The 14,600-nt window shown below is 33.3% G+C and overlaps 1 protein-coding gene across 1 annotated transcript; it reads right to left on the bottom strand.

The window, feature by feature from the left end:
- Positions 1–2,500: 2,500 nt before the first annotated feature.
- Positions 2,501–12,404, bottom strand: LOC108905958 (intracellular protein transport protein USO1-like). Its single transcript, XM_018709044.1, has 6 exons — positions 11,735–12,404; positions 8,900–9,512; positions 6,365–6,819; positions 5,535–5,767; positions 4,146–4,736; positions 2,501–2,612 (listed from the first exon to the last, which is right to left on the bottom strand). The coding sequence occupies exons 1-6, from the start codon at positions 12,402–12,404 to the stop codon at positions 2,529–2,531; spliced, it is 2,646 nt and encodes an 881-aa protein (XP_018564560.1). The 3' UTR covers positions 2,501–2,528.
- Between the last annotated feature and the right edge of the window lie 2,196 nt (positions 12,405–14,600).

The raw sequence follows: 14,600 nt of genomic DNA, 5'->3' as shown, positions 1-14,600 counted from the left end.
AATAGATCTAGTAGGTTTTTGTGATATTAACCTCAAATTATAAAGTATCAAAACTGTCATGAACCGATGTCAAATCGTTTTCTGTGTATTTTGTTTATATCTCGATTGCGCATCTATACGAGTTGACGACACAGCGAGAGAGACAATAAGTTTATATAGAACAGAAAATGTTTAAATTTTATTTTGATATTGTTCCTTTGTGATCCATTTTTTCTGAAAAGTAAATTAATGAAAGTAAATATATAAGCTACTGAAAAATAATAACAAATTCAATCTAAGATAACGACCCTATTGTGACTTCGGGTTAAAAGCGGGGATTTTTTATAAATAAAATATAAAATCAATTTCGCGAGATTGTAATTTTTTTCACTAATAAATAAAAAAATTCAGAAACTTGGACTTCGAGTGAGGGTTTGAAAATTTTAAATGAGCAAAATTAGCGTTTTAATTTTTTTTTTAATAGAAATTTAGAAAGTTTTTATTTGATAATAAAATAAAACAATCAATAGAAATTATTCTGTTTTGATGCCCTTGACGTTCTCCATGGTGATAGGGCTAGCGCGCTACTGCGATACCCCGCTCGTCTCTTTACTGACGGGGACAGTACCATCCTTCCGCGATTCAGAATTCCCTTAAAACGTGCTGCTGATTGGGTACTCCTATAGTAGGATCATATTCGATGCAAAGTAATAAATCATTGCCTGTCAAGGGATCCAATGCAGTACGCTTTTAAGGGTTTTAGAGATTGAATAATTTCTTTATACATTATGAAGGGACGGGGGGATCAGATCACGTCTGGCACCCTTGTTCCTACAAAAATTCCTTTATTCTCATAAACTGTTTATTTTAAATGTAATTTATTATAAATCCAATTTGTTTTTTAAATTCCACATATGTACTACATTTTACCTCTGTACGCGCCACTGTTTACTTGTTTTTTGGAGGCGCTCTCTGATATACGAACAAGCTCGCCAGGTTAGTATTTAACGTATAACCGACCACTTCGTACACTCGATGCACCTGGGCAATTACAGCTACTACCAGAACACAGTGCGTATGCAGCGGTATTTCAGATTTTACATTCGATTTCATTTTAAATTTGAAATAGTTCATCTTACGCCTCCTAAAAATGATAACACGATTTTCCTTTGATAAAAGACCGACAATTTTTTGCTCTACTTTGCATCGAATACTATCCTACTATATATATGCCTATGTCTATTTGTGGGACACCCGGTACTTATACCAATATAATTCAATTGGTATCGAAACATTTCCTGCTACCATACACAGGGTGTCCGGTAAATACACGTACAGCGTAAGTCCAGACAATTTTTGTATATTTATTTGCTAATAAAAATTTTGAATGCTGCCAGAAGTTGATACATGTTCAATTAGAATGACTCCAAGGCAAACAGCGTACAGGACATATCAAAAAATGAAAAAAAATTAAATATTACGGTGACCTTGTTTTTAAAAATTTGTAAAAATATTAAGAAAAGTTTTTAGAATTAAAAGATTTGTCCGAATTTCTTCGGATGAATCCCATATGCATTATCAACGGCTTATTTTTATTATTTAGATTTATGATTATTATTATTTGTAGGTTATGTCTTGTTCAGTTATCTTGTTCACTTATTAACCGCCATTATTCTATGGCTAGAAATTGGCCTCAATGATTTGGGATCGAGGGGGATTATCCCTCTTTATCCTGCCTCATCTCGTGTAGGCCTGGACAGCCTTCGTAGGTGGGCCCCATCCGTCGTCTACCCCGACCGCAAATGCGGCCGGTGTAGGCGCTTTGTGGGACCTCCTTTTGTCCTGGCTGGGCCCTGCCGGCTAGGGCCCTTTCTTCTGGCGCTCTTCTTGCTTCGCCGACTCGTCTGTGTAAACCCCGGGGGTAGTGTCATGTTTATGTGTGGTATGGTTGGGTAGGGCAGTGCGGCTATGCAGCCTTGGATGCGCTTTGCTAAGGTGGCCCTTAGGCTAGCGCGGGAGGGGAGGGGTAAGGAGGGTATGGGGGGTGTGTATGTGTGTGTATGTGTGTGTGTGTCGTTGTCTTCATTTCTTGATCCTGGCTGTCTCTGAAACAGAAAAGGTTAGCGGGCGGGGACTTATTAACCACGATATTAGGCTAGGTTAGATCTGAAAGGGGGGAACGGATTTTGGTTTGTTCACTTGTTTAAAAAAAACGAACTTGGACAGAACTCTACTGAAAGTGAATTAACCAAAGTGACCAAGTGACATTATTTTACATCCCTTGGTATTGCTTATCGCAACTCCTTTTTCATTTATTAAAACTTAATATTTCAAGAAAAAGTGCAAACCTTTATGCAGAAGTGTCACCTTTTTTGTATTATCTGTGACAAAAATAAAGATATTTTGTGGTGCATTATTTAATCGAGCAGTTAAGTAAATAAATATTGTTTTTTTATTAGTAAAAGTAATAGACCTTTCTATAAATAAGTCGATTTATTAAAACATTGAAATATTTGGCAGATTTGGATCTTATGATAAAACTGAAAACTTTAATTTTCTTCTTTGCTAACCTCGCTGCTTTTTTCATCTTCAATGGCATCCAGTCGAAACCTAATACCACTCGTATCTGACATCTGAAAATAATATGTTAACTTATAATACAATTGTCTTTTTTGCACATATAAATAATAATAATTTATAACTAAGGCTGTAGAGAGAGCCGCAATTCAATGGCGTGCAAAGCGGGTCAACCGAGACACGCGTGAACCGCCATTATTCTATGGCTAGAAATTGGCCTCAATGATTTGGGATCGAGGGGGATTATCCCTCTTTATCCTGCCTCATCTCGTGTAGGCCTGGACAGCCTTCGTAGGTGGGCCCCATCCGTCGTCTACCCCGACCGCAAATGCGGCCGGTGTAGGCGCTTTGTGGGACCTCCTTTTGTCCTGGCTGGGCCCCGCCGGCTAGGGCCCTTTCTTCTGGCGCTCTTCTTGCTTCGCCGGCTCGTCTGTGTGCTGCCTCCGAATACTTTCCACGTTAGTATACTGCTGCTTTATTATCGTGCGGATGTTGCGTAATTAATTCTTATATGGTGGTGTATTGTAGACAATTTAATTTGTCACTTTTTAGTAAATAATGGGTACGCCTATGTCCCGCGGCTCAGTTCTGACAGCCCTATTTATAAATTGTGATAAGATAACAGTTTAACTAAAATAGGTTATAAAGCCACAAAAACTAACAAATTTGTCAGGGATGGACGAGGTATAAAACATTAATAAGAAAACAATAGAAACTATAGTAAAAAATTTATAAAATTCTCTAAATTGACGGCTCTTTTGTGCAACGAATATATTATTAAATAAACAAAACACCATTACCAACTCATTAACTATAAAATGAAATGAAATTTAATATTTCTATATCCATAATTTTACACATAAACTAATGCAAAAAATTAAAGGGTCAAAAGAATTTCCGAAACTTTTCCGTGATTTTTGACAGACTGTATTTAAGTGAGAAATGGTCGTAACGGGAATTAAAAAAAGCATTTTGAAGCTCTAAGATTGTAGTTTTTAGATCATTCGGTCGAAATTTTTTAGGAGTTACGGTTATTATGCAGACAGCGCGACAAAAAAATTTTGCAATTTTTTTTTTCCGAGTCCACGGAATTTTTTCCAACTAAGCAATTGCATGGACCAGATGGCTTGTTTACTCAGCTTCAATTTCCTTTTTTTTAATTTTCGATACGGCCATTTTTCATCGAAATATCGGACTTTTAATGGAAAAGGATCCTTTTGTTTTCAGTCATCGATATCTTGGCGACAAATGGTCGTATAGAGAATTGAAGGGCAGTTTCGAAAACTGGAATAAATTTCCTATAACATGCTGTCGCAACTTTTCGAAGTGTAAGAAAATGTATTGGAAAAGAAGTTTAATATTTCCTAATTTTGAATTGTGAATAATTTTTCGAATTAACTTTTTTCTATAGGTTATACGTGCCCAAAAAAAATGTAATTTTTAACATGTTAGAATCAATTTTTTAGTTGTTAAAGACTCAGGAACAATTGCCAATAACGTTTTTTTTTAATTTCAATATTAAAAAATATTCTCATAAGTTGCAAACTTTTTGGCCGCCCCTGTAGAAGTATTGAAGACATTATACCCACCTTTAAGTTTGGCAAATTATCTTCTATGTAATAATTACCATTATGAATTGGTAAATCATTTCCTTTACACAATGCACAGTTCTTAGTTTGTTTGATTGTCGTATATAAAGCTAATCTTTCCTTTGACAGCAATACTTTTTCTTCAGCTAACTTCTTTTCTCTGTCAGCTAATGACGCCCACTGATTCTGCAACTCCTGTAGGCGCTCTTTATACTTAGTTTCCAATTTTTTCGCTTCGTTAATTATTTTCTTATCATCGTTAATTTTTCTCTGGGTGTTCTCAATTAGGTATTCTAAATTGATTTCTTTGTCTTGCAACTCCCTTTCACGGTCGTTCAATTCTCTCTTTAGAGCTTCAATATCACTTTTTTGACGAAATAAGAACTCCCGTTCTTGGCTAACCTTTTGAGAGATATCCTTAGCCACTTGAATAGCCATCTCGGCTTCCGCTTTAATCTTTTCAGATTCATAGTTGTTGGATAATTTATTTGAGGTTTCGATTCGCGCCTTTTCTGCCGATAATTTTAATTTTTCTTCTGTAAGTTGTACAATGATTTTTTCCTGTTCCGCTAATAGAGATGTTTTTAATGTCTGAAAAATTAGAAAAGCATGAAAGATTACCGTCTGCAAAAGTAAATAATTTAATTTCAAATACGACTGTTAAAAATTCCACGATTCAGGATCTTAACATAGCGGTAAAAGGTATCTTCCTTTAAAACCTAAAAATACCTGCGTAAAAATTTAAAGTGAGAGTTCTTGAAATAAACTTCTAAATAATTTGGTTTTAATAATGATTTTTTTTTATTCGAAGTAGGTAATTGTGACACGCATTTTTTATCAATACATAAAAAAATACACCTAATATTTTTGCATAAATATTGGTTAAGTATAATAAATATGTAGGTACCTTATTGGAAAAGATTTTTTACTCAGATTTAAAAAATTGGAAGATATATTTAGATTCGTGATATACAGGGTGTCCCAGAGTATGTGGGCAATCTCTCAGATTTGTACAGGGGACGTTAAAATAACATGACAAGTTCCTATAAATATTTTCCCTAGAGGAGATACAGGCATACAGATGTAATATACGCTAAGGGCAGTTTAATAACCTCTTTTTATGGAAACAAAAGAAAATCACTAATGAAAACTCGACAACTTAAAAAATGGCAAAAAAAATTAAAAAACGCCGTAAATCTCTGAAACAAATCAAGATAGATACTGAGATACGATTTTCCCAATGTTCAATTTTTCTCGAAAATCGAGTGAGAAATGCGAATTAATAAGGATCTGTCAAAAGTTTCAAAATTAGTCCAGTCTAATCTTATATCTTAAAGCGTTACATTCGACACAACAGCAGTTGAAATCATCTCAAATTAATTTGCATACCTTTAACTGTTCTCGTTCTCTTTCATTGATAGTCCTGTTATATTCCACTTCTCTCTCTAAAGCTGCCGATTTAGCTACCAATGTCGCAGAAGCTTGCTGCAATGCCCATCTATCCTCCTGCGCATTGACATTTTGTTCTGCAATTTTCATTTCTAAGCTCCTAATCAGGGCCAGTAGCTGAGACCTTTCATTTTCAGCGGCTTCTCTAGACTTTTCCAAGGTGTTACGCATAACTAAATTACAATAGATTTATTAGCAATCTTGCACATATTCGTAGATGGGCATGATGTTGTTTGGCAGAGTTAATAGAGAAATGGGAAAATGTTTTAACATATTTTTCCTAGGTTCATCACATATTTCACAGTCATCGCATATTTCACATTCACCAGATTACATATTTCACATTCATCATATCACATACGTCATCGTATCACATACATATTTCACATTCATTATATCACATACATATTTCACAATCATCACATCACATATTTCACATTCATCATATTTGTAGTAAGTAGGTGGTTCAGAACTTATTCAAAATAACTATGTGGATGTCATTATTAACAATTTTTGATAAAAAAAAAACTCATATCTACTGAGCAATAGCGTGGCAATAAAACGGAAATGTGGATTTCATACATCTACTAAAAACTTTAAATTTAACAGGAAATTTAAGGTTGCCAATTTATTTTGTAATTTTAAAACCCAATGGTATAGAAACATTAACCTCCAAGGCATTCCTTGGAAATTTCTTTATTCGAATCATAACTTTAATGTTATTGTTATGAAATTATTTTTTTTCGTGGATTATATTATTTTATACTTACGAATAATTTCCTTTTCCCTTGATTCGATGGAACTCTGTCTAGCAACTGATATAGCGTCAGAATCATTGTTAATTTTCTCTTGAACTCCTTGTAGAAGTTTAGTGTTATCAGTAAGCATTTCAATGCTGGTATTTAATTTCTGTGAAAAAAATTGGCCACTGGCTAATAGCTCAGTTTCCCTTTTATTAAATTGCTTTAAATATTCAATCTGCGTTACATGATCTTCCTTTAGTTCCTCTAAAACTTTAGCATGATGTTCTTTTATTAATTCGATATTTTTGCTGTTTTGCTCCTCCGTTGTACTTATCTTCTGCTTATAGTACGAAATTTCTTCATTATAGTTTTTATTGATATTATTAATTTTATCTTCATACATATTGGTAACATAATTTACTTCATTTTTTAATCTTTCTTCCAATGTCTCAGAGGATTTCTCTATAAGAGAAATTTGCTTTCTGTAAATGAATAAACACATATGCATCGCGTTATTGGTTATGTGCACATGTTATCGCATTTTAACTTTCTTATTTTGAAGTTTAGAAATAATGTTAAATAACAAAATTGTAGCTATCAGGTAGAGATCTATTACGGTAATATTGAAACTTATATAGGCTTAAAACGCTATAATACCTTATACAGTAACTTATACAATATATTTATCTCCAAATTCTTTAAATACAAAAAAAAAAAATTAAATAAACGAAGTCACTGTTTTTAATGACACCATTGATTCAACTGGTTTACAATTTAGGACGGATATTTTTATAATTTTTAAATTAATTTTACTTCCAAAAAGCGCAACTTACCGAAATAATACAGGGAACACCTTTTTACTATAAAATTCTCAAATTATTAAAGAATGTAAAAGCCTACATGCAAAAAAGTTATAACATTTTTATCCATAACTCTACACGGAATATATACACTAAATATATACAGAGTGACCTGAATTAGATAGACCATATTTTATTTCTTCTCAAAATAAGAGAAAACGTTATTCTGAACATGGATCTGGAAATGCTAAATTTCCGTAATTGAAATAAATGAAAATTTAAGTTATCTTGCTTCTCATTCAGTAAGTGGCAGATGAAACCGATTATCTGTGTAAATGTTCACTTGTTTATCTTTAGATATATAAAAAAATACATTGTATGAATGGCATACGGCTACAGCATAGCTCGGACATGACCTGCTTAATATATGGTGTAATAATATCAGGCTTTCCTTCTTAAAATGCTTATAAATGTACCTAAAGTAATGTCTTTTTATCATAAAAGTAAATACTTTCGATTTTGCGGTATTTTAAATTAAACTGGAAACTTTAAATGGAAAAATGCATACCGGGGACTTTTTGAAATTTATTTCACGTAATAGTAAATAGCTTAAAAATATATATGTGTGCTACGAAAATTAGTTAATAGTGTTGGTATGGTATGGTCCGAGTTTTATGCAGGAAACTTCGAGGGCAGATAGATCTCTTTCAAATGATAGGTATTTTATAAACATAGGTCTGAACGGCCCCGTTTTAGAGATACAGGGTGTTGAAGTTGTTAAAAAAATTGATTTTTTGTTTATATCTCAGGAATCTATTAACTGATCTCAATAAAATTTGGTACAGATAATGTATGGTAGTAGGCCTTGCATATGAGCTTTAAAGGTAACCAAATTTTATTGAGATCGGTTAATAGGCGAAGCAAGAAGAGCGCCAGAAGAAAGGGCCCTAGCCGGCGGGGCCCAGCCAGGACAAAAGGAGGTCCCACAAAGCGCCTACACCGGCCGCATTTGCGGTCGGGGTAGACGACGGATGGGGCCCACCTACGAAGGCTGTCCAGGCCTACACGAGATGAGGCAGGATAAAGAGGGATAATCCCCCTCGATCCCAAATCATTGAGGCCAATTTCTAGCCATGGAATAATGGCGCGCGGTTAATAGATTCCTGAGATAAAAACAAAAAATCAATTTTTTTTAACAACTTCGACACCGTGTACCTCCAACACGAGACCGTTCCAGACCTATGTTTATAAGGGAAACACCTATTATTTTAAAGAGATCTATCTGCCCTCGAAGTTTCCTGCATAAAAGTCGGACCACCCTGTATAACTACCATGTAACGTAAGAGAAGGCTCACAGAAAAGATTTTTAATTAAACCAGCAAGTTTTATATTGGGCGTGATTTACCCAGCTAGAGGGTTTTCCCAAAATGAATTATGGAATGATTTTCATAATATGGTCTAATAATTTATTTTTTGTACCATATTCTCGCACTATCATCATTAGATATACAGGACAAGAGCATCCATCTAATTGTTGTCATTGTACACAATTTTAATGTAGTTTATTTACCCTGTTATTTTTTTCCTGTTGGTTGAATTAAAATTAAACTAAATAGATAAATCGCGAACACCCTGTATCTAAAAGCATTTACCGATCCATGTTTATGCGAACTTGTTTCTTGTTTTGGGGAGTTCTGTCGCCAGGCCTATTCAAGTCGGGATACCCTATATATTTCTGACACATTATTCAGATTATACTTACTTGTACGACTCCTCCATTATAAAAAGTTCTTCGTTATGTTTTTCTCTAAGAGAACGCATAATATTTTCCATGTCACTTTTGTTAAGATATGGGTTTTTTATTGTTTCACCCTCACCCGAATCTTCCTTGTTGCCATCATTGAACGGTTGAGAAATCAGTAGCTGCACATGATTATTCAGTCTTTCTTGTTGCATCCTTATATTATTTTCAATCATCTGTTGCCTTACCGCGTATTTATCGAGAATGGAATCGTACCGCTTCTCCTGTTTCTCCAATATTTCTCGTTGTTGGCGTTTAATGGACTCTAAATTTTCCTCGTACTTTTTCAACTGAAGTGAAATTAACAGAAACGTTTCCTGTTGCTGTAAGGACGAATAGGTGTTTTGCAAATCTAAACTGATCTGCTGTTGTTTTAAAGAAAGTGATGAGTCGTATTCTTTTGGTTTTTCGGAAATATTCGGTGTAACATTTTGTTTATCCTGTTCTTCTGGCGCACTACTTCGTCCTTCAGTAACATCACCTTTGTCTTTAACGTACTCCTCTGACTTTTTAGTAAATCCAGAATCTGATTTAACTGAAGTAGTTGCTGAACCTCCAAGCCAATCAGGAATGCCTAAACAATAAATAAAGCCGTGTATTATTTTTAATGTTATTTTTTAGTCTACTCTAATTTTTTATATGGTAGTAGGTGGTGGAAGTAATTCAGTAACGAACAGAGTAAGCTTTTCAGAATTTAATTTCATAGCTTGTGCAATGAAAGTCTTCATTGGCTTGGATATGTGAAGTGACAATAGCAATTTTCCTAATACTGGTATCCAGATTCAAAATTATTTTCTTTAAGACAGAACTGATTAGACTTTCGAGCTTACAAGTGGTTAGGTTACAAAAAAGTTGCATGAGGATAGGTGAAAAAAGTAGCTGTCAAAAAAATCAACAAATGTTTTTCTATGTTTAACCAAATACAACAAGGACTTTTAAAAAATATATATTTTAACATATTAAAACAATATTTGTTATAAATTCCTAAATACCACAAAAACGTTTTATCTTTAAACAAAGCTTTGCCTGTTTAGAGATCTACAGAATATACAATGCCGCAGAATATACAATCTCTTATTTTTTCCAACACCTTTTTTCTTGACATAACATTTTTTGCTTTTTTATTCTCTCACCTTAATAATAGGACAGGTACCTTCCGGACAATAATTTTATTTAGGTCTGGTAAATATATTTATTTAATAAGGGCTTTACATTATATTTTTATATATTGACAAAATTACCTGAATTTTACCCTATTTATACCTATTTCAAAGTAATGACTATGGACAATACAGTTTATTTACTAACAGTTAATACATTTACAATCTAAAATTACAAATTGATACAAAATTCTGAAAATAGGTAAATAGACCTAGAGGTTAGAGAAGATTAAAATTTGTAATGTATTAGTTTCTCTTGTAAGTAAATATAATTCATAAGAATAAAATAATAAGCTAAACTTTCATTGTCGTTAGTATCAGAATGAAAGATGTTACTTTCACCATCCGAATCATCATTATCTTGAAGGATTATAATAATTTGATCGATATCCAGGTCGAGCACAAGTCCTAAAGTTATTAACTACATTTTAATTTATTGGCATGTTGGTAGCGATTATTCCATTCTTGTGGTTGTAAATGTGTCGAATTTCTTTTGTAATTTTAGTCATTCATATCATCATAACTTGGTTTTTAACTTAAAAACTAATTTCGCGATTGGTCTAAAACCATTTTCCCATTCAGCACAAATGGTAATAATGGCAGTAAATTTTCAAAAACGTTCTTATTTTGTATACACAAAGTATTGCTCATGTTTAGGCGATCGTGAATTTTTCAACTTAATCCGTTGAGCGGTTTTCAAACTATATGTCAGTCATGTCAGTCATGTCAGCCGGCTTGGCGCTACTTCCAGATGAATTTCTGCATTCTATAGAATGTTTTAGCGTTTGTGCATATTAAATTTAACAAATGCAACCAAATTTCGTAAAAGCAAATTCTTCTAATTTACCAGAAGTAAGTTTGTTCACGCTTATGGATTTTTTAAATAAAAACCACTACTTAAAAAATAATAAATGACTTGTAGGCGATATAAAATTATAATTTTTTGCAGAGTACCTTAAAATTGTAATATCTTTCCGTTAAGCAAATAAAAAAAAAGCTGAATGAGCCCATCCAACATTGTCCTCTGGTTCCGTTGATACAAGTCTCCGGATCCTTTTATTGCTATCATCACACCAAGAATTTTTATGGGGGCGCAAAGAATAAATGTGGAAAAATAAGATGGGTCTTTCATATTAAAAAATCTTATTTGAACATCCCCTGTAAAGAAACAACCGCTTAAAGAGGGTGCCAAAAAGTAGTTAATTTTTTTTCTGAAATACCACAAAAGTGACAGAGATGGGAATTAAGTAGACATTTCCTGCTATCGAGAAGGCACTCAGCAAACTATTGTTTTATTTTCCTGTACGGTTGCAAGGGGTAGAAATAGCCACCCCTAAGACTTGTTTCATACGTAAGTTTTTTTCTTATTACTAAAATACCATTTAAAAATTCATTTCAAATAGTACCCTGATTCATTCTAAGCAAAAAAGGTCTTTTGTTATAATTTTAGGTAAAATGAGCGATTTCTGAGCAAAAAAATTATTTAGAATCAATAAATTTGGTTGAAATTTTATCTAACTGTATTTATCTAGTAGGCGGCAACACGTTAATATTTTGTAATGGCAACTTAGTTCTTGTTAGTAAGGTTACAGTTATTGTTATAACATAATAAATGCCTATCAGAGAATTGTTTTACCTTTTTCTGTGGTGTACACAGGCTTGAACTGAACATCTGTAGCAACTTTCGAAGTAACTGGGTTCGTTTCCTTGATGTGAGAATCTCCCGAGTGATAACCATCTCCAAATAATCCTAAAGCATCCTCCAAGCCGCTTGAAGAACCTTTTCTCGGCCTTCTTCTTTCTCTAGAAGTATTTGATAGCAGACCAAAGTTTGATAAAACTTCGGTAGGGGCAGAAATATCCTGCGCAGGACCTGAAGATTTAAGCTGTGTACTAGATTGGCTGCTTCTCTGTGTACCTTCAGATGTAACTTTTTTTTCTTTGGGAGATGTAGGACGCCCATAGAGTAAGTCTTCCAGAAAGTCAGTCCTTTTTGTTTTTTTGTCATGTACACTGTCAGATTCTCCCAACCAATCTTCGCTAGTTTTCTTCCGAACCTTGGTATCTAGTTTTGGAAATTCGTCTTGTTTGATGGTGGACTCGTCAAATGTAACGACACTTCGAGTTTTTTGAGAAGTCTCTACGTTTCTGTTACTATCTACATTTTCTTTTACATCTGCGAGGTTGAATACATTTTCTATTGACTTTTTTTCGACGGGTTTTGTACTTGCTAGCTTACTTAAAGCCTTTGGCTCTTCAAAAAAACTATCATCGCTTCCTAAGGGATCGTCTAAATCGAAATTCATTATTAACGAACCTAACACTACAACAGATAACACTTATTTAATTGATGTCAGTGTTTTATGTGAAATGAGGTTGCTTAGCAACGGCCAGCCGCCTTACAGTTCGATTTTAGCTTCCCCGTCGCCATATAAAGCTTAGTCTTCGTTGAAACTAACTTTATATGGCTTGTGTTTAACTGTTTACCAATTTAAAGCAAGTATGCCCGCAAAAAAATACTTTCATTCTCTAAATACCTACATATAAATTTTCTTCAAAATTTAGTGGCAAAATGCCTTTTCTGAACACAAGAGATCATTAAATTAGAACAAAAGCAGTAATAATTAAATATAGTGAGATAGCAGATCTACCTCATCGAATGCTGAAAACTATTTTTTTGAAAATCTGCCCATCCGTACTGCTCAAAATGGAACGCGCTGTAATGTATACATTCATATTATAATTTATGAGCAAATAATAATAATAACTGATCAGTTTTCACGAGAGAATAATCTTAATAAAAAAAATTGTATTTACTGGGTAATAACAATAACAGTTTCTGTATAAGATAAGATACCAGGAACAAAGGAAAAGAAACAAATACCTGAACACACTCAGTCACAATAACCTTGAAGTGCAACATCTTCATTGGAAAGTTAAATAAAAATTAAAATAATAATAATAAGGAATCTGTAGTTTTTTGTGAAAGAAATGAATAATAAATTCGAATTGATGTAATATTAGGTAAACTTTCATCTTAATAAATAAATATTAAATTTAGAAAATGTCACTGGATCGTTTAGTAAATATTATATGTGAAACGTAATCCGATATGCGTATCTCTCATAAAAAGAAGTCAAAATATGTGTCATGGAGTACTTGCTGAACATGTGCAGTGAAAGTTTGATCTGGGTCACATGTAATGATTCAACGATAGCATTAACTGTTTTTGTTTATAGATGTGCAAAATGTAAATATATGAAATAAGAAAGTTAAAAATAAGTAATGATTAAAGTCGAACAATTAGAAATTTTTATTTACATTCAATACAGAATAGTTTTTATTTTTAAAAAAGAAAAACTTTGTCGATTTTAAATAAATCAGTTTCTTTGGTTTTGTTTGCGTACTAACTGCAAACTTCAAAGAAACTACACAAAATTAATGAAAATTGCTTGTGCTGAAAATTAATGGGCCATCCTATCGCCATGTATTTTGACCGTTCGTCACGAATCTGAAGTCAATTTCCACTTATCCGGTCATAAACTTGGCAAAATAGCATTAAACCACACATTTTGTGTTAAAAACATAACGGAACTGGCTTTGGACTAAAAAGTCATATACTACTCTTCCACTATAGGTATATTTTGATATGAAGTCAGTTTCCAGTGATCAGGTGATGGTTTATTCCTAATCTCAAAAATTCGTCTGTAACTTGCACATTTTTGGGTTAGAACAGGACTGACTGAAAAACTTGTGATTTGAAACTTTTTGGTCCACTGGATCAGGATCTATCCATGAATTGTCAAAATGCTCGATGAAACTAAATACTTCAACATTTTCTGACCCATTATGCCCAGACCAATGATTTGTTTCAGCTTTTTTGGTCAGAAAAACAGATTCAACTTTCTATGTTTGCATTACAAAAAAGAAATGTTTAATTTATCTGTTACGTTGTCTCTTACTTTCAAAAGACATGTGGAGTGGATTCCCCTTGCATTTTATTTTTCTCCGGTGCCGAAGGGCATTCAATTTTGCATTCACTTAATATGGGTTATTCCATTTGAAAAAAAAAGTTTTTCAACTCGAAATATTATTAAATTAAAGTCTCAGTATTTCCGAGTCTGAATATGTTCACATTTTGCTCGCAGATGACAAAATAGAGTAATGTATGCCAAAACGAACTGTGGAAACTGCACGTTTCTAACTCTTACTGTTTAGACGCTATCTAGTCTCATTTAGAGAGCTAAAATCGTGATTATTTAAAAAACAGCTGATTATCTCTAAAACGATAAGTTTTAAACACCATGTACATTTAATAAACTCTACCTAATATTAACCAAGGAACTCAAAAACGCAATAATATACAGGGTGTTCCATTTAAAATAACAAAGTTATGTAGCGCCACGCGAAATGGAACAAAAGCTAAGAATTTTCTTTTCATAGACCACATGATTCCAGACAACTTTTATTCAAACCATTTTTTTATAAATTTGACAGCTACA

This window comes from Anoplophora glabripennis, unplaced genomic scaffold (assembly GCF_000390285.2).
Source record: "Anoplophora glabripennis isolate ALB-LARVAE unplaced genomic scaffold, Agla_2.0 scaffold113, whole genome shotgun sequence".
Lineage (NCBI taxonomy): Eukaryota > Metazoa > Arthropoda > Insecta > Coleoptera > Cerambycidae > Anoplophora > Anoplophora glabripennis.
This window is presented reverse-complemented; position numbering and strand designations above follow the sequence as displayed.

Excerpts from the sequence above, each read along its gene's own strand:
- LOC108905958 (XM_018709044.1), bottom strand. The coding sequence starts at position 12,404 with ATGAATTTCGATTTAGACGATCCCTTAGGAAGCGATGATAGTTTTTTT. Across the intron at positions 9,513-11,734 it reads TGTGTACACCACAGAAAAAG|GCATTCCTGATTGGCTTGGA; the intron begins GTAAAACAATTC and ends TTTATTGTTTAG. Across the intron at positions 5,768-6,364 it reads AAGGGAAAAGGAAATTATTC|TTATGCGTAACACCTTGGAA; the intron begins GTAAGTATAAAA and ends ATTGTAATTTAG.